The sequence below is a fragment of the Mesoplodon bidens genome (genome assembly GCF_964165515.1).
Source record: "Mesoplodon bidens genome assembly, chromosome: 4".
Taxonomy (NCBI): Eukaryota; Metazoa; Chordata; class Mammalia; order Artiodactyla; family Ziphiidae; genus Mesoplodon; species Mesoplodon bidens.
In genome coordinates, this window is record NC_138160.1 from 29,075,705 (window position 1) to 29,099,180 (window position 23,476).

Sequence of the window (23,476 nt, forward strand, 5' to 3'; positions counted from 1 at the left end):
AGGAACTGGGGACTTAGCAACGAAACCTAGAGAGTCCTCCACAAAGCTTCCGCTCTAGCCCGCACTGGTTAAGGAATGAGGGCTGGGGTCAATCAGCACGTCAGCAGTGATACACAGTGTGAAGGAAAATGAAATAGGGTGAGTGGAGAGCGAGGGACAAGGCAGCTGCCATCCTGGACAGGGGTCAGGAAAGGACTCTCCGTAAGGGACATGTGAACAGTGGCCGAATGACGTGAGGCGTAAGCCGTGGGGGCCCACTGGGGGCAGAGGGAGATAGGACAGGAGTGGAAGCTGGAGACTGGTAAGAGGAGGAAAAGTCTAGTAACACTTTCAAATGCATGACGGTGGAGTTTACTGATACAGAGACACATTTGGATGACACCAACAGGCAGCTACACACAGGAGCGGGTCTCGATGGAGAGGTGGCAACTATCTGAAGGAAACCTCAAGGACATTTTCTAAAATCCCAGTTCCAAGACACTGGCTGAATGATCTCCTTACCAAATTAAAAGGATCAGACTTTTCTATCTAAGGACATTCATTCTGGTTAACAGTAGAGACTAAAATATTTCAAGGAGTAACAAAAGGCGATTTTACTGCTATTTAAAGAACTTTCTTGAAAGTTTTTCACAAACTTAAAAGCATGAGTAAACTTTGGGAAGATAAAAGCTTTATTTAATAAAAAGCATTATATTAGTTCATTTAAAGTATATTATAAATATATAAATATTTGAAATCAACAAATATAACCAATCAAGTAAATTGGAAGGCAGAAAAACTGCCACAATTTAGTATAGGCAAACTAAAAATCTTCCTAAATCAAAAGCCGTGATGTTAACCCTTTTCAGAATGCAATCATCACTCTATAATCAGCCTTGTTTCCTGATTAGAGTAGTTGGACCACTGTGATATTGTTTTTTCATGTTTCCATGCACACAATTTTTTGCATTATTCTATACTGTAAATGCAATATTCAAATTCATTTGAGTTGTGGGGCTTAGAACTTAGAGATTAGCTCTTGGTTTATTACTTTCAATAATTTTATCTGACTTAAGCTGACTGATCTCTTCCTGGCTGAAGCCAAACTCTCTGAGTATCTCTTCAGTGTGTTCTCCTACAAAGGGATCCCTTTTGGACGAAGGGACAGCTGGGGTGCTGGACAGCTGGGGTGCAGGGCGGGGACTCACACCCTGCTCCCTGTCAGTAATAAATGAGCCCCGATCTTTGTGGTGGCCACAATGCGTAACCTCTTCAAAAGTCAAAACAGGAGTCACGCAGGCATCTGTGCCGTCAAAGATCTGACACCACTCTGCCTTCGTCTTCTTTGCAAAAATACCTGCAAATTTCTTCTTCATTTCTGGCCAATCAGTTATGCTCATCTGACTGGGAAGTTCATCAGACTTTAGCCCAAGTCCTGAGAGAAAAACACAATTTCGTAAATTAGAATGCTTTGGGTAGAGTAAATATAATCAGTGAAAATGAGTTTTGAACTCACTATAGTTGCCCAAAACAGGACGTTCTATAGGGTTTCTCAAATGAGTCAAAAGAAGAAATTCAGGGCTTCCCTGGTGGCGCAGTGGTTGAGAGTCCACCTGACAGTGCAGGGGACATGGGTTCGTGCCCCGGTCCGGGAGGATCCCACATGCCGCAGAGCGGCTGGGCCCGTGAGCCGTGGCCGCTGAGCCTCCGCGTCCAGAGTCTGTGCTCCGCAGTGGGAGAGGCCACAACAGTGAGAGGCCCGCATACCGGAAAAAAAAAAAAAAAAGAAGAAGAAATTCAAACTCAACTTGAAGTTGGAGCCAAAGGCTGGAGAAGGTAGTAGGGGTAACAGGACTCAAAACAGACTTTCAAGTCTTTGCCAAGATTTTATTATTTACATTTTATCCAAAATAGTCTATTTTTAATGGTCTAGTTTCCAGAAGCTGACTTCTTCCTTCTGAGTAGGTTTTTTTTTTTTTTTTTTTTTTTTTTTTTTTTTTTCTTTTTGCGGTATGTGGGCCTCTCACTGTTGTGGCCTCTCCCGTTGCGGAGCACAGGCTCCGGACGCGCAGGCCCAGAGGCCATGGCTCACGGGCCCAGCCGCTCCGCGGCATATGGGATCCTCCCAGACCGGGGCACGAACCCGTATCCCCTGCATCGGCAGGCGGACTCTCAACCACTGCGCCACCAGGGAGGCCCCTGAGTAGGTTTTTAAAAAGAAATTTCCTCATGCTGTTACTATCTGTCATATTGAATTAAAATAACTCCACATGCTTCCCTGGTGGCGCAGTGGTTAAGAATCCGCCTGCCAATGCAGAGGACACAGGTTCGATCCCTGGTCCAGGAAGATCCTGCATGCCGCAACTACTGAAGCCTGCACACCTAGAGCCCATGCTCCGCAACAAGAGAAGCCACCACAATGAAAAGCCCGCGCACGGCAACAAAGAGTAGCCCCTGCTCACTGCAACTAGAGAAAAGCCCACCCGCAGCAACAACAAAGACCCAACGCGCAGCAACAAAGACCCAACACGCAGCAACAAAGACTCAATGCAGCCATAAATAAATTAATTAATTAAATAAATAAGTTTATGTAAAAAAAACCCATATTTCGTATAGTGCTCCCAAACCCTACAAAAGCTAAAATCTAAACACATTTATACAAGACTACAGGCAGACCTTGTTTTATTGTGCTTCACTTTATTGCACTTCACAGACACTGCATTTTTACAAATGGAAGGTTTGTGCCAACCCTGGGTGGAGCAAGTCTATGGGTGCCACTTTTCCCAACAGCATTTGCTCACTTCATGTCTCTGTGTCACATTTTGGTAATTCTTGCAATATTTCAAACCCTCCACCAGCAAAAAGATTACAACTCATGGAAAGCTCAAATGATGGTTAGCATTTTTTAGCAATAAAGTATTTTTCAATTAAGGTATGTACATTGTTTTTTTAGACAATGCTACTGCATACTTAATAGACTACAGTATCATGTAAACATAGCTTTTATGTGTACTGGGAAACCAAAAAATTCATGTGATTTGCTTTACTGAGATAGTCCCTTTATTGCAGTGGTCTGGAACCCAACCCACAAAGTCTGTGAGGTATGCCTGTACCTCTGTTTTCAAGGAAGAAGTATAAAGAGAAATGATTAAATTCAAGATTGCAATTTTATAAATAATGTTCATTTCTCTTTATTTTCGTCAAATAAAAGAGCTCTAGGAGGGCAGTGATATTTGACTCATTACTCTTACAACCCTGCTGTGACCTAGGAACAAAGGACTTGTAAAGTAACCAAAGACACATGCAAATTGTTCCTATAGCAAACAGGACAGAAAATTATCAGCCAGCCAATCAACAGGGGGCACAGAGCCTTTTTTGCTCTCTCAAGTGTGAAGAACTTTGAAGGGCCCATCAACACAAGGGACAGAGAGGATGAAAGCATCCGCCAGGGGATATCACAGGAAGGATGGCTTCTCTGCCCCATGACCTGATCTGTGCTTCCTTTATTGACTACAAGCACCTACCCCTCCAAACTCCAGTGCTGATTAAATTATACCCAAGGGGACACTTTGTTGGGGTTTGGTGTAACTGTCATTTTTATTCCCTCTTGTAGAAGAGGGTTTCTAAATTTAAATTGTGCATAATATTTTGTATAAGTTTGGCCAAGTTAATCAAGTAATTCTCACTTTTATCATCCTTTCCTTATCTACCATGTTGAAAAACAATGACCAATTGTAAGCTGCTCTGAAGATACAAAAGTGCTTATGGAGGTAAGAAGACATGAATACTGCAGGCTCTTCTTAGTGTTTTGAGGGATATGAGGAGAATTCACATAGTTCTGAACAGCTGTGAAAAAACACCTATGAGATATACAAGTACATTTTTCTCTGTAGCCACATGTCCCATTCAAAACCAGGAAAGACATGGAGCCATAGTTTCAGGTTTATCACTAAAATCTATAAGGAAATATTTCTAAGGGTGTCTTTCACTTTCCTTTCGCTTTCCTGATAGCCCCGAACTCTGGGATTAAAAAAACACATAAAACGAGCAGTTGGCTAAAAGCATTTAAATATGTTTTGATTTCCATCCACAGCTATGGATGGAAACATATTTGCATGCTTTTTTAAACAGTTTTTTAAAAATAAAAAATCAGAATGTGATCAGAATCATAAACTAAATAAAATTGGAGTCAATAGTTCTCCAACAAACACTATACTTGAGATTACACAGATCATACTTTGTATACTGGAAAATACTAGAAATCAAAAGACCCCAGGCTCTACCCCTAACTCTGACACGCCAGCTCTTCCATCGTACTATCACCCTTTCTCAGCCCACAATTTCCCAGCCAGGGACCCCGCATCAAGGCCCCAGGACGAACTACCAGTGGTTTAGGGCAGGCTGCTTCCTGTGCTGCTGACAGCCTATGCGTAACTCTGAGTCCATCCCCCATAGAACACAATTATCGATTGTGCTAGTTTTTATAGTACAATCAATATTCAATTTCTGCTATTATAAGTCAAACAGACTTTCAGAGACTGACCTGGGGACTCAGACACCATTTAAAACTTGGGAAAATATGTTTTGATTTCCAAAAAACTACCTTACACGTACAAGTATACACACACACACACACACAATTATACAAAATATTTATTGTTTTAAGTACACGTCATAAACTTTCTGCTCTGTAACACAATATTAGGTACATATTAAGCAGTCAAAAATGTATGCTGCAAGTATGCAATGACATATGTACAAAGATTAATGCTTATTAATAAACAATAAACATTATGTGTTATAATGTAAACCTGGAAAAAACGTAAATTAACTTGAATAAGTAAGTGGTTAAATAAATTTTAGTACAGGCATACCATGGAATATGATATGGCTGCTATATAAAGAGGATGAGGCTGAAGATCTTTGGTACTGACAAAAAAGGATGTCTTAGCTACATTTTTGAATAAAAATAGTTATTAATTATAAATTTATATAATTAAATAGATTATATATAAATTGTAAAAAAATTTTAATTGTGTTTATATGTACACAGGGAAAGTTCTTCTTTAATTGTGTTTGTATGTGCACAGGGAAAGTTCTTCATATCCCAAACTTACCCAAAGCGGAAGGACAAGGGAGAATTTTTTTTCTCTTACTTTACAAATTCTGTATTGTTTACATATTTTTCATTAAAAAACATTATTTTGAATTTTTTTCGTTTTTTTAAATTGTGGTAAAATACACAAAATATAAAATGTACCATTTTAGTCACTATTAAGAATACAGACTTCCGGGTAAGATGGCGGAAGAGTAAGACGCGGAGATCACCTTCCTCCCCACGGATACACCAGAAATACAGCTACACGTGGAACAACTCCTACAGAACACCTACTGAATGCTGGCAGAAGACCCCAGACCTCCCAAAAGGCAAGAAACTCCCCACATACCTGGGTAGGGCAAAGCGGAGAGATTCCCGCACAGAAGATCGGTGCCGAGCGGCACTCACCCGCCCGAGAGGCTTGTCTGCTCGCCCGCCAGGGCGGGCGGCACTGGAAGCTGAGGCTCGGGCTTCGGTCAGAGCGCAGGGAAAGGACTGGGGCTGGCGGCGAGAACTCAGCCTGAAGGGGGCTAATGTGCCACAGCTAGCCGGCAGGGAGTCCGGGGAAACTCTGGAGCTGCCGAAGAGGCAAGAGACTTTTTCTTCCCTCTTGGTTTCCTGGTGCGCGAGGAGAGGGGATTAAGAGCGCTGCTTAAAGGGGCTCCACAGACGGGCGCGAGTCACGACTGAAAGCGCGGAGCCCAGTGACGGGCGTGGGACGCTGGGGCTGCTGCTGCCGCCACCAAGAAGCCTGTGTGCGAGCGCAGGTCACTGTCCACACCGCCCTTCCGGGAGCCTGTGCAGCCCGCCACTGCCGGGGTCCCGGGATCCAGGGGCGGCTTCCCTGGGAGAACGCACGGCGCGCCTCGGGCTGGTGCAACGTCACGCCGAACTCTGCCGCTGCAGGCTCGCCCCGCACTCCGTGCCCCACCCTCCCGCCCGGCCTGAGTGAGCCAGAGTCCCCGAAGAGGCTGCTCCTTTAACCCTGTCCTGTCTGAGCGAAGAACAGACACCCTCCGGCGACCTACACGCAGAGGCGGGGCCAAATCCAAAGCTGAGACCCAGGAGCTGTGAGAACAAAGAAGAGAAAGGGAAACCTCTCCCAGCAGCCTCAGAAGCAGCGGATTAAAGCTCCACAATCAACTTGATGTACCCTGCATCTGTGGAATACATGAATAGACAACAAATCATCCCAAATTGAGGAGCCAGGAGTCAGTGCTGTGCCTCTGAGGTGGGAGAGCCAACTTCAGGACACTGGTCCACAAGAGACCTCCCAGCTCCACATAATATCAAACGGCGAAAATCTTCCAGAGATCTCCATCTCAACACCAGCACCCAGCTTCACTCAACGACCAGCAAGCTACAGTGCTGGACACCCTATGCCAAACAACTAGCAAGACAGGAACACAACGCCACCCATTAGCAGAGAGGTGGCCTAAAATCATAAAAAGTCCGCAGACACCCCAAAACACACCACCAGACGTGGACCTGCCCACCAGAAAGACAAGATCCAGCCTCATTCACCAGAACACAGGCACTAGTACCTTCCACCAGGAAGCCTACACAACCCACTAAACCAACCTTAACCACTGGGGACAGACACCAAAAACAACGGGAACTACGAACCTGCAGCCTGCAAAAAGGAGACCCCAAACACAGTAACATAAGCAAAATGAGAAGACAGAAAAACACACAGCAGGAGAAGGAACAAGATAAAAACCCACCAGACCTAACAAATGAAGACGTAATAGGCAGTCTACCTGAAAAAGAATTCAGAATAATGATGGTAAAGATGATCCAAGATTCTATTTCCCAGATCCAAAATCTTGGAAATAGAATAGACAAAATGCAAGAAACAGTTAACAAGGACCTAGAAGAACTAAAGATGAATCAAGCATCGATTAAAAACACAATACATGAAATAAAAAATACTCTAGATGGGATCAATAGCAGAATAACTGAGGCAGAAGAACGGATAAGTGAGGTGGAAGATAAAATAGTGGAAATAACTGCTGCAGAGCAAAATAAAGAAAAAAGAATGAAAAGAACAGAGGACAGTCTCAGAGACCTCTGGGACAACATTAAACGCACCAACATTCGAATTATAGGGGTTCCAGAAGAAGAAGAGAAAAAGAAAGGGACTGAGAAAATACTTGAAGAGATTATAGTTGAAAACTTCCCTAATATGGGAAAGGAAATAGTTAATCAAGTCCAGGAAGCACAGAGAGTCCCATACAGAATAAATCCAAGGAGAAATACGCCAAGACACATATTAATCAAACTGTCAAAAATTAAACACAAAGAAATCATATTAAAAGCAGCAAGGCAAAAACAACAAATAACACACAAGGGAATCCCCATCAGGATAACAGCTGATCTATCAGCAGAAACTCTACAAGCCAGAAGGGAGTGGCAGGACATAATTAAAGTGATGAAGGAGAAAAACCTGCAACCAAGATTACTCTACCCAGCAAGGATCTCATTCAGATTTGATGGAGAAATTAAAACGTTTACAGACAAGCAAAAGCTGAGAGAGTTCAGCACCACCAAACCAGCTTTACAACAAATGCTAAAGGAACTTCTCTAGGCAAGAAACACAACAGAAGGAAAAGACCTACAATAACGAACCCAAAACAATTAAGAAAATGGGAATAGGAACATACATATCGATAATTACCTTAAATGTAAATGGACTAAATGCTCCCACCAAAAGACACAGATTGGCTGAATGGATACAAAAACAAGACCCATATATATGCTGTCTACAAGAGACCCACTTCAGACCTAGAGACACATACAGACTGAAAGTAAGGGGATGGAAAAAGATATTCCATGCAAATGGAAACCAAAAGAAAGCTGGAGTAGCAATTCTCATATCAGACAAAATAGACTTTAAAATAAAGACTACTAGAAGAGACAAAGAAGGACACTACATAATGATCAAGGGATCAATCCAAGAAGAAGATATAACAATTGTAAATATTTATGCACCAAACATAGGAGCACCTCAATACATAAGGCAAATACTAACAGCCATAAAAGGAGAAATCGACAGTAACACAATCATAGTAGGGGACTTTAACACCCCACTTTCACCAATGGACAGATCTTCCAAAATGAAAATAAATAAGGAAACACAAGCTTTAAATGATACATTAAACAAGATGGACTTAATTGATATTTATAGGACATTCCATCCAAAAACAACAGAATACACATTTTTCTCAAGTGCTCATGGAACATTCTCCAGGATAGATCATATCTTGGGTCACAAATCAAGCCTTGGTAAATTTAAGAAAATTGAAATTGTATCAAGTGTCTTTTCTGACCACAATGCTATGAGACTAGATATCAATTACAGGAAAAGAGCTGTAAAAAATACAAACACATGGAGGCTAAACAATACACTACTTAATAACGAAGTGATCACTGAAGAAATCAAAGAGGAAATTAAAAAATACCTAGAAACAAATGACAATGGAGACACGACGACCCAAAACCTATGGGATGCAGCAAAAGCAGTTCTAAGAGGGAAGTTTATAGCAATACAATCCCACCTTAAGAAACAGGAAACATCTCGAATAAACAACCTAACCTTGCACCTAAAGCAATTAGAGAAAGAAGAACAAAAACACCCCAAAGTTAGCAGAAGGAAAGAAATCATAAAAATCAGATCAGAAATAAATGAAAAAGAAATGAAGGAAACGATAGCAAAGATCAATAAAACTAAAAGCTGGTTCTTTGAGAAGATAAACAAAATTGATAAACCATTAGCCAGACTCATCAAGAAAAGAAGGGAGAAGACTCAAATCAATAGAATTAGAAATGAAAAAGGAGAAGTAACAACTGACACTGCAGAAATACAAAAGATCATGAGAGATTACTACAAGCAACTCTATGCCCATAAAATGGACAACCTGGAAGAGATGGACAAATTCTTAGAAATGCACAACCTGCCAAGACTGACTCAGGAAGAAATAGAAAATATGAATAGACCAATCACAAGCACTGAAATTGAAACTGTGATTAAAAATCTTCCATCAAACAAAAGCCCAGGACCAGATGGCTTCACAGGCGAATTCTATCAAACATTTAGAGAAGAGCTAACACCCATCCTTCTCAAACTCTTCCAAACAATATCAGAGGAAGGAACACTCCCAAACTCATTCTACGAGGCCACCATCACCTTGATACCAAAACCAGGCAAGGATGTCACAAAGAAAGAAAACTACAGGCCAATATCACTGATGAACATAGATGCAAAAATCCTCAACAAAATACTAGCAAACAGAATCCAACAGCACATTAAAAGGATCATACACCATGATCAAGTGGGGTTTATTCCAGGAATGCAAGGATTCTTCAATATACGCAAATCAATCAATGTGATACACCATATTAACAAGTTGAAGGAGAAAAACCATATGATCATCTCAATAGATGCAGAGAAAGCTTTCGACAAAATTCAACACCCATTTATGATAAAAACCCTGCAGAAAGTAGGCATAGAGGGAACTTTCCTCAACATCATAAAGGCCATATATGACAAACCCACAGCCAACATTGTCCTCAATGGTGAAAAACTGAAACCATTTCCACTAAGATCAGGAACAAGACAAGGCTGCCCACTCTCACCACTCTTATTCAACATAGTTTTGGAAGTTTTAGCCATAGCAATCAGAGAAGAAAAGGAAATAAAAGGAATCCAAATCGGAAAAGAAGAAGTAAAGCTGTCACTGTTTGCAGATGACATGATACTATACATAGAGAATCCTAAAGATGCTACCGAAAAACTACTAGAACTAATCAATGAATTTGGTAAAGTAGCAGGATACAAAATTAATGTACAGAAATCTCTGGCATTCCTGTACACTAATGATGAAAAATCTGAAAATGAAATCAAGAAAACACTCCCATTTACCATTGCAACAAAAAGAATAAAATATCTAGGAATAAACCTACCTAAGGAGACAAAAGACCTGTATGCAGAAAATTATAAGACACTGATGAAAGAAATTAAAGATGATACAAATAGATGGAGAGATATACCATGCTCCTGGATTGGAAGAATCAATATTGTGAAAATGACTCTACTACCCAAAGCAATCTACAGATTCAATGCAATCCCTATCAAACTACCACTGGCATTTTTCACAGAACTAGAACAAAAAATTTCAAAATTTGTTTGGAAAAACAAAAGACCCCGAATAGCCAAAGCAATCTTGAGAACGAAAATCGGAGCTGGAGGAATCAGGCTCCCTGACTTCGGACTATACTACAAAGCTACAGTAATTAAGACAGTCTGGTACTGGCATAAAAACAGAAAGATAGATCAGTGGATCAGGATAGAAAGCCCAGAGATAAACCCACGCACATATGGCCAACTTATCTTTGATAAAGGAGGCAGGAATGTACAGTGGAGAAAGGACAGCCTCTTCAATAAGTGGTGCTGGGAAAACTGGACAGGGACATGTAAAAGTTTGAGATTAGATCATTCCCTAACACCATACACAAAAATAAGCTCAAAATGGATTAAAGACTTAAATGTAAGGCCAGAAACTATCCAACTCTTAGAGGAAAACATAGGTAGAACACTCTATGACATAAATCACAGCAAGATCCTTTTGGACCCACCTCCTAGAGAAATGGAAATAAAAACAAAGATAAACAAATGGGACCTAATGAAACTTCAAAGCTTTTGCACAGCAAAGGAAACCATAAACAAGACCAAAAGACAACCCTCAGAATGGGAGAAAATATTTGCAAATGAAGCAACTGACAAAGGATTAATCTCCAAAATTTATAAACAGCTCATGCAGCTCAATAGCAAAAAAACAAACAACCCAATCCAAAAATGGGCAGAAGACTTAAATAGGCATTTCTCCAAAGAAGATATACAGACTGCCAACAAACACATGAAAGAATGCTCAACATCATTAATCATTAGAGAAATGCAAATCAAAACTACAATGAGATATCATCTCACACCAGTCAGAATGGCCATCATCAAAAAATCTAGAAACAATAAATGCTGGAGAGGGTGTGGAGAAAAGGGAACACTTGCACTGCTGGTGGGAATGTGAATTGGTACAGCCACTATGGAGAACAGTATGGAGGTTCCTTAAAAAACTACAAATAGAACTACCATATCACCCAGCAATCCCACTACTAGGCATCTACCCTGAGAAAACCATAATTCCAAAAGAGACATGTACCAAAATGTTCATTGCAGCTCTATTCACAATAGCCCGGAGCTGGAAACAACCGAAGTGTCCATCATCGGATGAATGGATAAAGAAGATGTGGCACATATATACAATGGAATATTACTCAGCCATAAAAAGAAACGAAACTGAGCTATTTGTAATGAGGTGGATAGACCTAGAGTCTGTCATACAGAGTGAAGTAAGTCAGAAAGAGAAATACAAATACCGTATGCTAACACATATATACGGAATTTAAAAAAAAAAAAAAAAAAGTCATGAAGGACCTAGGGGCAAAACGGGAATAAAGACACAGACCTACTTGAGAATGGACTTGAGGATATGGGGAGGGGGAAGGGCAAGCTGTGACAAAGCAAAAGAGTGGCATGGACATATATACACTACCAAACGTAAGGTAGATAGATAGTGGGAAGCAGCCACAGAGCACAGGGAGATCAGCTCGGTGCTTTGTGACCGCCTGGAGGGGTGGGATGGGGAGGGTGGGAGGGAGGGAGATGCATGAGGGAAGGGATGTGGGAACAGATGTATATGTATGACTGATTCACTTTGTTATAAAGCAGAAACTAATTTAAAAAATTAAAAAAATAAATTAATTAAAAAAAAAAAAAAGAATACAGTACTGTGTCATTAAGTACATTCATATTGTTCTGGAACCATTACCACCATCCGTCTCCAGAACTTTCCATCTTCCCCAATTGAAACTCTATACCCATTAAACACTAACTCTCCATTCCCTGCTTCCCCAGCTCCTCGCAACCACCGTTCTACTTTCTATGAATTTGACCACTCTAGGTATCTCATATAAGTGGAATAATACAATATTTGTCCTTCTGTGACAAGCTTATTTCACTTAGCATAATGTCTTCAAGGTTCATCCATGTTCAGCATGTATCAGAATTTCTTTCTTTTGTAAGGCTGACTAATATTTCATTGTTTTTTATATATATCACATTTTGTTTATCCATTCATCTGTTGATGGACACCTTGGTTGCTTCCACCTTTTAGTTACTGTAAATAATGCTATGAACATGGATGTACAAATATCTGTTCAAGTTCCCACTTTTAATTCTTTTGGATATATACCCAGAAGTAGAATCGTTGGATCGTACGGTAATTCTATGTTTAATTTTTTGAGAAGCCACTATACTATTTTCCACAGTGGCTGCACAGTTTTACATTCGCAACAGTAATGCATGGGGTTCTGATTTCTCCACATCATCACCAACACTTGTTATTTTCTGGTTTTCTTTTAATAACATTTTGAAATTTTAAAACAACTTTAAAAAATTCTCTATTGTGGGCTTCCCTGCTGGAGCAGTGGTTGAGAGTCCACCTGATGATGCAGGGGACACGGGTTCGTGCCCTGGTCCAGGAAGATCCCACATGCCGCGGAGCGGCTGGGCCCGTGAGCCATGGCCGCTGAGCCTGTGCGTCCAGAGCCTGTGCTCCGCAATGGGAGAGGCCACAACAATGAGAGGCCCGCATACCGCAAAAATAAAATAAAATAAAATAAAATTCTCTATTGCTTATCTGATTTACTACAAGAGTCTCAAGAGGTCATGAAATTCTCAGTACTTTCAGATTTCTTTGCCCTGGAAAGCAGCAGGGCCATAGCACAGAGGAGTTGGAGACTTACAAAAACCTTGTGTATTTATGTTCAGATACTGAGAGCTAAATGAAGGTATGTTCTCAAAGATCTCAGTATATAAGGTGAAATAAATAAATTAAAACTACCTCAAAAAATCATTACAGATATGGGGGTTTGTCCAGTTAGGCCTGAGAGAGAAGTAATGTGTATGGGTCAAGGAAAAGTACTATTTTTGCAAATCAATATTGTAGAAGAAAGAAGATGCTGAGGCATTTCGGCATGGACTATGTAGATTAAACAAAAGCTGACTGAACTTGCTAAGTCCGCCTAAAGCACAAGCCACCTGCCAGCTAAGGATCCTTAGTGAACTTTAAAGGGAGAGGACATGAAAGGTACCACAAAAGGCTGTGACTGCAAAACAACTGGAGGGGTTACAGAGTTTAGACTCAGAAAGAGGAAACCTGGGAGAAGACGATTACAAGTCAAGGGCTGGAGCAGTCTGCCTGCTATAAAACGCAGTGGAGTGTGGATGTTAGAAATGATCATTCTAAACATGTACGTTTTTAAGAAAACAACAAAATACACCACAGAGGGGAGTTAAATTCTGAAATGACAGAGCAAGGACCTTCAAAAATTGGCTCCTGCATGAAAGCAACAAGAACACTGGCACCAATTGTCAGAATCAACAGTTTTGTAACTCTAGAAATTAACTAAAAGCTTGCAACAATCTAAGGAGCATATTTAAGAAAAAAAATGACTGAACTCAGTAAGACCAGTGAGCTTTGTGGTGTTATAACTTAGGCTAATTTCATCCCTCTCTCCCCAGCGCTGTGATGGCCTTGAAAACCAACAGGCTCTCAACAATGGTAGTCGTGAAAACCAGTAGGTTAACAGCCAAGAAAGAGGAGGCAAAATGAGTTTGAAGCTCCCGCAAAATCCTACCCCCAGAGAAGCGCCAATGTTTGGCCTGTCTGACAGCTCCCTGAAAACCCCCATCCTCAGGGCTTGTCTTTATTTGATCTGACTCAGAGCTTACACTGACTGCCCTATTCCTGAGACATTTGTCAAAAAAAAAAAAAAAAAAAAGTCAGTTGCAACTGTCATTTAGAATTGCCTGTGCATGGTGATAACAAAATTTCACTGAAGATTAGTTAATTTTATTATTATATTTAAATTCCCTATAGACAAAAACACAAGGTTTTTGTAAGGCACAGACTCCACTATGTTATGTACCTGCTGCTTCCTAGGGCCCTGCACCCCAGAGTGGGAGTGTTGTTCCCACCACTCAGCCCCTCGTATAGCATTGCTCTGTCCAGAATTTTGAATCGATCTCTAGTTTTAGTCTTAATTTCTGGCCAGAAAGGCATCCTCTATGATCTAGATAAACCATTTTGTTCTATGATTTCTCTAACTTATAGTTAAGTTGGTGAAGTTAATATAGTTGATCACAGAATGCTTTCTGAGGCTAGCAGAAACAGTCCTTTCGGCAATATACAAATAACTCTGAGTAGCACTGCGCATCTGAAAAGCTACCAAACACGGCAATAAAACTCCAAACTTAAAGCTGAAAGATAAATGTGCTGCAACCAGCCTGTCACATTGCTTCAGAGTATATTCTAAAACTTCTTAGATACTAAATTATCTGTAAACTTTAAATTCACATTTCACAGGAACAAAGTAACTTCAGTCCAATTATGAATTAGGGAAGAGGGGATCCCAAATCTTCCTGCTAACTTGTGGCAACATGTCAATGAGACAAGAATCTGCAAGAAAGGTAAACTGCAGAAGCATCAAGTGGTGGTAACATATGCCAACAAACTCTCATTCACCAAAGTCTCTCTGTGCTCTGGTGACCCCATCACTGAAGTACCATGAGGGACATCTATCAAGGAACAAAAACTGGTAGAACCAGTAGATCATTTCTAGGGAAGAAAAGGATGTGGGCACACATGGGCAAGATAAATATCCAATATTACGGAGTATGAAATGTGATAAAAACACTGAACTACCACAAAAAGGATTATTATTTTTTTAATCTGAGCTATTTTACAGACTTGTAAAATTACTTGTAAATTTAAAAGATGGGGGAAGTGCCCCACAATATAATGATGGCTATAATTAGGTTAATTATTAAGTGGATATATAATAAAAGACATCATGAACTTCAAAAGACTCCAAAATAGAGTCTACAAAACATCCACAGAAAAGAGGTACTCACCCCTGAGCAGCAGCTCATAGAACTGGGGCTCTAATGCTCCAACAGCCATGAACCCGCCATCCGCCGTCCTGTAGGTTGTGTAGAAAGGCGCTCCACCATCTAACATGTTCTGTCCACGAGGCTGTTCCCACAGTCCTGTTTGTTGGGTTTTCCACAGAAAAGAACCTAGATATGCTGTTCCTTCCACCTTTGAAGAAACAGAATACAGTATGAATCCAGACAATTCAACTATAAAAAGCATGATCGATTTCTACTTGAGTTTTTAAAAAATATTTGTATAAAAATGTTTATCTTAGAATATAGGAAGATTATATCTAATTATACAACTTCTTTGATATTTCAAGAAAGTGAGTTAGAGCAGGCTTATGATAGAGTGAGTTTCTGCACTATTCAGATCAGGGAACACTGTTCAGAAAAGACTTGAAGGAACTACTTTTGTTCTTCCTTTCAAATAAGATTGGCAGAATGTTGATAATTTTTGAAGCTAAGTGAGGGTACATGGAAGTTCATTATACATTCTCTTTACTTTTATATATGTTAACAACTGTCATGATAAAGAAGTTGAAAACAAAGCAAAAAGGTTTTTTTAAAAATCTATCATCTGATCTCAATACCTACAAACACATACACACAGATATATGAAGCATATCACATTTTAAAGGTAAATCACATGACAGTTAAATTTAGTTTGTTCTAGTTTGACTCCAAGCCCAAGAAAGCAAATTTGAGTATTTAATATATCTTAACTTTAATAATCACTAGAAAGTTACAAAATAAACATAACAGTATGGGTGGCAGGTATATGGGTTTTCAGAGTACAGACAAACTAGTTTGGGAATGCCAACTTCCCACTAGTCCTGAAGTAACGGGAATGGATTCACAAACTCAGGTATGATTATCACAAGGCTGGATGCACTGGGCTATCTAAAGAAGATGACTTCCCTATCCCTATGGCTTTATGATCCTAAGGATTCTGGCACCACAGGGAGAAGGCCATCAAAGCATCCTTGTCTCTGAGGTTACCAACGGAGGGGCCCCATTCCAACTGTGAGCATGGGACTTCTCACAGATTCTGGCTGTAAAACAAACACAAAATAGATCTTTAGATACATCCCAGTTTTCCCATTTAACTTGAGGAAGCTCACGCACACTTCAATTCATGGATCCGACATTTGTTGTCACCAAGTAGTGGAGTTTGTATAAGTGGCCTATGGTGGCGCTTTTTTTTGAAATGGGGTTACAGAGATCTTAGAGTGTCCCCACATTTAGACATACACACACAAACACACATATAGACACACACATATATATACATATACATATATAATCTCTTTTACACACTGGATGTAGTGATGAGTCTATTGAAAAAAGATATCCTAACAGTGTGATGGGTCTGGTTTGGCTCACTCAGGATACAAACAGGCTCTAATCTAACTCCACCTTTACTTGGTGTCACAGGAGGATACAGGACAAGAGACACAGCAGTTATACTCCTCATCTCGTCATGAGGCTGCCCCGCACATACTTCTCTTCTCCCCTCACGCACATGTAGTGTGTGCTGCCACGGACCAGAGCCTTTGACACAGGGAAAATTGCAGCCTCAATTTCCCAACCTTTTATATTGTTCTCATCACGTAGGCCAATGGCCTGCATGCCAACACACAGCCCCCCAGGTCAGATGAGCACCCCCAGATCAGGAGTAAACACAGTAAAACGGACTGCACATTCCACAGTTACCTTAACTCTAGTTTCTAAGGCAACAGTCTGATGAAGAGACAACTCCAGGTCATCATAGGCAGGCCTGGATCAAGGATTCTGCTGCTAACGTCATTTGGAAACTACTGGCCCAAAAGAATAAGGTATCTGGGGACTTCCCTGGTGGCCCAGTGGTTAAGACTCCATGCTTCCAACGCAAGGGGCAAGGGCTCGATCCCTGATCGGAGAACTAAGATCCCACATGCTGTGCAGCACAGCCAAGAAAATTAAAAAAAAAAAAAAAAATTAAAGAATAAGGTATCTATTTCCCCCAATTACCCTCTTCCTTCAGCAATCCTCCCCAGGGTGCCAGGGCCACCATCCACCGGATCTTCCAAGCCAGACATGGGGGAGTCATTCTCGATTCCTCCCTCTCCCTTCATTGCCAATATCTCATCAAATCCCAGCAATTTTACATCTCAAATGTAAATCCTTAAATCCAGACCCATTCTACCATTAACCATTTTAGTACTCGCCTTTCTCTCTCAGCGTCGTCTCCATCCAATCCATTCTCCACCCTACCGCCAAATATCTGTCCAAACGTAAAGGTATAGTGACACTGGACTGGGCTCTCATCAACTAGCTGTGAGAACTCGGGCAAATTTCTGTGCTTTAGTTTCCTCTTCATTAAAATAACAATGTATTCCAAGTGAAATTGCTGTTGGGGGGATTAGGAGAAATCACACAGGCAAAGTGCCTAGGATAACATGAGGCAAATGTATGAGGGTAAAAACACCGAAGCATCATGACACTTGAGTCTCCCCCACACAATGCAGCAGGAAGGTCTAGACTGGTTCATTTTACTTGAGCATCATTAAGAATCTTCTCTACCTGTTAAGGGAGACTTCATGAGCCCAGTTTCGAATTAAGATTTTTTGAAAACCACATCCTAAGCACAAGAGGCAGCACGGGGAAAATTGTTGAAACACAACATAGAAATCAGGTGAGTCATGAAAAGTTTAGAAGAGTGACTCCACAGATGATCAAAATATGACATTCTGACACATGTTCAAGATATGAAGCTATTTTAAAGAAAAGGCCATCCTTGGTAACTTGGATTCAAATTTCCAATCTCATTTATTTCTTGTCTTGTTCAGAAGAGGATTTGAGGCAGCCATATATGGACCTCAGGAACAACTAGTAGGCTTATCATTTCCCCCAATCAACACTTACCATGTTTGCATCAATGACCTGACCTTTGCCAGAGCGTGTGCGTTCAAATAGCGCCATCAGGATGCCCAGTGTGCACATGAGGCCACCACCACCAAAATCAGCCAGGAGATTCAGTGGGGCATATGGAGCCTCACCACTTCTGCCAATTCTTGATAAAACACCTAAACCATTAAAAAAAATTGGGGAACACTAACTGTAAATTTAATGCCTCTTTTAAATAAATACATGAACATCTTAGGGGGGAAACCAATCTCTCTAGTTACTGCTGTAAATGAAAACTAATACCTAATGCTTTTCTAAACCTAAACCTGTTCAGTATATTTATAAGAAGGCTTTCCGGGCTTCCCTAGTGGTGCAGTGGTTGAGAGTCTGCCTACCGATGCAGGGGACACAGGTTCGTGCCCCGGTCCGGGAAGATCCCACATGCCGCGGAGTGGCTAGGCCCATGAGCCATGGCCACTGAGCCTGCGCGTCTGGAGCCTGTGCTCCACAACGGGAGAGGCCACAACTGTGAGAGCCCCGCGTACCGCAAAAAAAAAAAAAAAGGCTTTCCCTCTAACAAGGTTCCTTGTTTGATTTTTTTGTTTTCTCTAAAACTTTATTCCAACTAACATTTTCAGAATTCTCTTGCTAAGTTTTTATTCATTGGGTTTTGGGGGGGAAATGGTTGCTATCCACTTAGCACTTTATGGCTTAACAACAATATAATGCACTTGCATTCTTATTAGAAAGAGATGCAAGAAAATAAACACAAGAAAAAGAAAAGGAATTAAATTTTTAAGTAGATGAGAAAAGCCAACTCTACACTCAATCTTTTCCTCAACCTTTAAATGTGTACACACAGAAAATTTGAGACTTCCTTGACTCAGCAATGCGGTTCTTAGAAATCTAGAATTAGGCCATTCTAAGATATGTTCCTTTTTTTTTAATTTATTTTTGGCTGAGTTGGATCTTCGTTGCTGCATGTGGGCTTTCTCTAGTTGCAGTGAGCGGGGACTACTCTTCGTTGCGGTGCACGGGCTCTTGGCGTGAGGGCTTCAGTAGTTGTGGCACATGGGCTCAGTAGTTGTGGCGCATGGGCTCTAGAGTGCAGGCTAGTAGTTGTGGTGCACGGGCTTAGCTGCTCTGCAGCATGTGGGATCTTCCCAGACCAGGGATCCAACCCGTGTCCCCTGCATTGGCAGGCGGATTCTTAACCACGGCGCCACCAGGGAAGCCCTAAGATATGTTCTTACAGGCAAAAACTGTAGTAAGGTGATATTATGACCTGAAAACCATGGGCTTTTTCTAGTATTCATAGAATTTCTAAAATCATGACTCAGTCAATGATTCTCAATAAAGTGAGGGAGGAGGGGTATCAAAATCAAACTATATCTTTGCAAAATATAGAGCAACCATTTCTACTACCAACCAGTCTCTTAATTCCTAGCAGGGGCTTGCTGGAGAATTAACTTCACAAATGTAGTCAGTAAATGTTATTAGTGAACACATTACCCCTCCAATGTGTTAAGGCCGGGGGAAGCTGAGAATGACTGTTCCAAGACAAACCAACCCTTTTTAAACAACCACATGCTCTTTACTGATTCCAGTAAATATTTAAATCACTTTTAAAAAATTCTTTTTAATAAGTGTAACTGGAGATCTGGACTGGGAACAAAATAAAAAGTGTAGAGAAATTATTTTTTTCAACATACCTGACAAAGCCAAGTAGTTGATGTCATGTCCTGCTACCCTAGAGAATCTTCCTGATTGGCCAAATCCACTCAACCTGGCGTAGATAAGCTTTGGATTCTCCTTCTGCAGAATCTCTGGGCTGAGCTGGAGTTTTTCCATCACACCTTGAGAAAAGTTACAATTTTTTTTTTAAGAGAGCATGAATTGAGGATGGGTATAATCCCTTCTTTGTGGCAAACATAAAACAGCACTTTTGCAAGGAAAACTAGTAACATTTGTTGCGGGTTTATAGGGTATTGCCAGTAATTAAGGACCCAGAGAGTGAAGCCCCCATTTCTGGAATGTGTGGCTTCCCCCCGACCACCAGAATGCTATTTCCCTCCAGCACTGCCCTGCACCCCTTCAGGCATACCCAAGCATCTTCAGTCCTCAGAGTGGACATTTCATCCCTTTATTCAGGCCCTTTATAGTTCCCCAAATTCTCTCCTTAGTAATTTATTAGAAATGGTCTGTTCTTTTGGAAGTTACTCTGGGTCTTTGACCAAAAATTCACTTTTGGAAGCTGCTACTCCTTTCAGGACCTTTTCTAAGTCTATATCCGCATCAGTGCCTGCTATACTTATTTATGTATGTATATATTCCATCTTCCCTATCAGCTCAGAAGCTCCTCTGGCAGGATTCATACCTCATCTCTTTCCACAGGCTTATAACGTGCCTCTGCCTCCATAAAGCTATGATAAGTTACAGAAGAACTCTATTCCTATAGTGGTGGTTGCCAAGGGGTAGGGGGTTGGGAGAGGGATGGATTGGGAGTTTCGGATTAGCAGATGCAAACTGGTATATACAGAATGGATTAACAACAAGGGCCTACGTATAGCACAGGCAACTATATTCAATACCCCGTGATAAACCTTAATGGAAAAGAATATGAAAAAGAATGTATAAATATGTATAACTGAGTCACTTTGCTGTACAGCAGCAATTAACACATTGTAAATCAAGTATACTTCAATAAAAAATAAAATAAAATAAAAAGAACTTTATTTCTCTACCTAGATAAACATCAGCCACAATCCCCTCCCCTGGCATCTATGTCTGTATTCACAGCTCTACCCTTCTCCTAATTCCAAGATTGTGGACAAGTTATTTAATCATGCTGAACCTCCTTCAACTTCAAATACGGTATTATTAAATTATGACATAATCCTAATTACTAAATTATTATTGTTATAATCCTCAAATCTGAGGGTAAATGAATTGACACATTTGAATATGCCTGGTGCCCACAGACATTCAATTCATTCACCAAACATTTACTGCCTTCCTGCTATATACCACGCAAAGCTCTGTATTTGCACTTGAGCAAGATGACGGTGGCAGTTGTCTAAGAATAGATCGGAGTGGTGCTACACCCAAACATCAGCTTTAAAAAACGCTGCCAAGGAAGCTGCAGCAGGTATGAAGAGAAAGAATCTGGGGTCATAGAAAGGAGGAAGAATGATGGGATTGGTGATAACTGAAAGCTGGTAGGGGGAAAGGAAGATTTGGAGTCCTGGTTGAAGTACAAGTTTCTGATTCAGGCAACTGGGTGGACATTGGTTCCATTCACTGAAATAAAACACAAAGAGGAGATGCCATTTTAGTAGGGAAGATGATGAGCTCAGTTTGGAATACGTGGAAGCTACAGTGCCCGGGGGAAGGCCAAGTAGAAATGGACAGGAGCTGGGTATTCCAGAAGTCTGTGGCTCTAAAAGGGGGTACAGTTATAGATTTGGCCAACATCTGCCTGTAAAAAGTAAAAATAATAGGAAGAGATAAGGTGGCTCCAAGAAGCAGAGTGTAAAGGAAATTGAGCAGAAGCTGGAACTTGGGAACACCAGCATTTAAGGCAGGGACTTGTCCTGGGTCCGTGGATGGCTTTATGAGGTACAACAAGCTCCAAACGGTAGCAAAATGACTATGTACCTATATGCAGCTTTCCCGGGGAGAGAATCTATGGCTTTCGGTCGTTTCTCAAAGGGTTCAAGATCCTCAAGTAATTAAGAATGGCAACTATAATAGGGTGACTCAAAAAAAGAGAAACTGGGAAGGAGTCAGAGAGGCATGAGAAGAGCAAAGGGAACAACAGTATCTCGGAGTCCAAGTATGGAAGACCGTCTCAGGGGGCGAACGATCAGCAACAATATCAAATGCAACAGAAAGGTCTAGACAGACAGGGACGGAAACGGTTCGGGTGGCAACAGGGAAAAGGTGTGCCGGGCCAACCCCAAATGTCCGGCGGCCTCCCTTCTTCGGGGACCGTCCCTCGTCCGGTCTCGCGTCGCGTCGGGATCTGGGGCTCACCAGGGCGGAAGGACTCCAGCATCACATCCGCCCGGGCGCACAGCGACCGCAACACCGCCGCTCCCCGCGGCTGCTTCAGGTCCACAGCCAGCGAGCGCTTGCCCCTGGCCATCCGGCTCAGGTCGCCGCGGGCGCCCGGCCGGTCCACACGCACCACCTGCGCCCCGAAGTCCGCCAGGACCATACCGCAGAACGGGCCCGGGGCCAGGCCGGCCAGTTCCACGACCGAGACGCCCTGCAAAGGCATGGGCACGCGCATCTCCTTCCGAAGGCGTAAAAGACGGACAAGCCCCAACCTCAGCCACTCGGGCCTAGGGCCCTCCTCTGTCGCACGCTCCCTCCGTCCCTCGTGGCCCCGCCCTCGTGGCCTCTCCCTTGTGCGCCTGCGTGCGGCCGCGGAGTCTGCGCATTGGTGCGTTTCCTGGCCCCGCCTCCCCGGGTCCGGGGCAGCTAGTGGGCCGGAGGGGTTTCGCTTTCTGTAACTCTGCGGTATCCTAAATCGTGACCGGGCCTGACCTGGGCAGTCCGTGGCGGTCACCGACTTCTCAGGACGCTTTTACTCTCGCTGTTGCGATCCCAGCTGTTGTGCGCTTTGGGTTCGTAAACCTCTCCGGCCCTGGAGAAATTAAAAGTACATAAATATTTAAGAACAATGCTAAAGTATTTTTTTCGGTGGGCTGCAGACTGTCTTCTTCACCGTTCTTACTTCTTTCTTAGCCACCCGATGATTCACCCACAGATGGCTTGCGTATAGTGGAATTTCAAAAGAACATCTGAGCGGGCGGTGCTCATCAGAGCCAAATCAGAGATGTTTAAAAATATTTAATTTGTCACTTGCCATTTCTACAGACAATTACGGCTTGGAGTTTTAGATTTTAATGCACATTTTTAAAAAGTACAATAAAATAATTCCAAATAGGCCTACTCCTTTCAGTTAGGGGTGCTCCAGGAACTAAGGAGAGACTTTTATAGAGTAAAGGCACGACAAGGAAATTATTCATTGGCTATACGTTAAAGCCTAGTTGGCTGTTTGGGTTTGGTTCTTACCTTTGATTTCCGAAATTTGAGGCATTTACAGGGTTAGATTCGGCCTGCTTACAGAGACTGCCCAGGGCATTAGAGCCACATCAGTCTAATGGCTTCCTTGTTTAATTAATTTAACACCTTTTTGTCCCCCTCTATCCCATGTTCCTACCTTTGCTCATGCATAAGTTTCCTTACCCCCATCCTCTTGTTTTATTTTTATTTTGAGAAACTTAAAGAGAAATTTAAAAAAAAAAAAATGCTATAGCAGACATCCAGATGCAGGCACTAATATTTTTTCCCAGTGGCTCCCAGTCTATTTTTCTAAAAAATAAACAGTACAGATACAGCTGGTGCTAACACCCAGGATCAGATTCACATGAATCAGATATCTTAGCAGC

At 41.7% G+C, this 23,476-nt stretch overlaps 1 protein-coding gene across 3 annotated transcripts; it reads right to left on the reverse strand.

Moving 5' to 3' along the window:
- Nucleotides 1–713: 713 nt before the first annotated feature.
- On the reverse strand, nt 714–22,553 carry AMACR (alpha-methylacyl-CoA racemase). Of its 3 annotated transcripts, none has more exons than XM_081230391.1 (5): nt 21,975–22,537; nt 19,730–19,873; nt 18,036–18,196; nt 15,108–15,294; nt 714–1,414 (listed from the first exon to the last, which is right to left on the reverse strand). In XM_081230391.1, exons 1-5 carry the CDS (start codon nt 22,309–22,311, stop codon nt 1,005–1,007), a joined length of 1,239 nt encoding a protein of 412 aa, XP_081086517.1. In that variant the 5' UTR covers nt 22,312–22,537; the 3' UTR covers nt 714–1,004. The 3 variants fall into 3 exon arrangements, with proteins under 3 accessions (XP_081086517.1, XP_081086518.1, XP_081086519.1); XM_081230392.1 differs by having other exon boundaries at nt 718–1,414; nt 22,053–22,523; XM_081230393.1 differs by lacking the exon at nt 714–1,414 and adding an exon at nt 11,889–14,811 and having other exon boundaries at nt 21,975–22,553.
- Between the last annotated feature and the right edge of the window lie 923 nt (nt 22,554–23,476).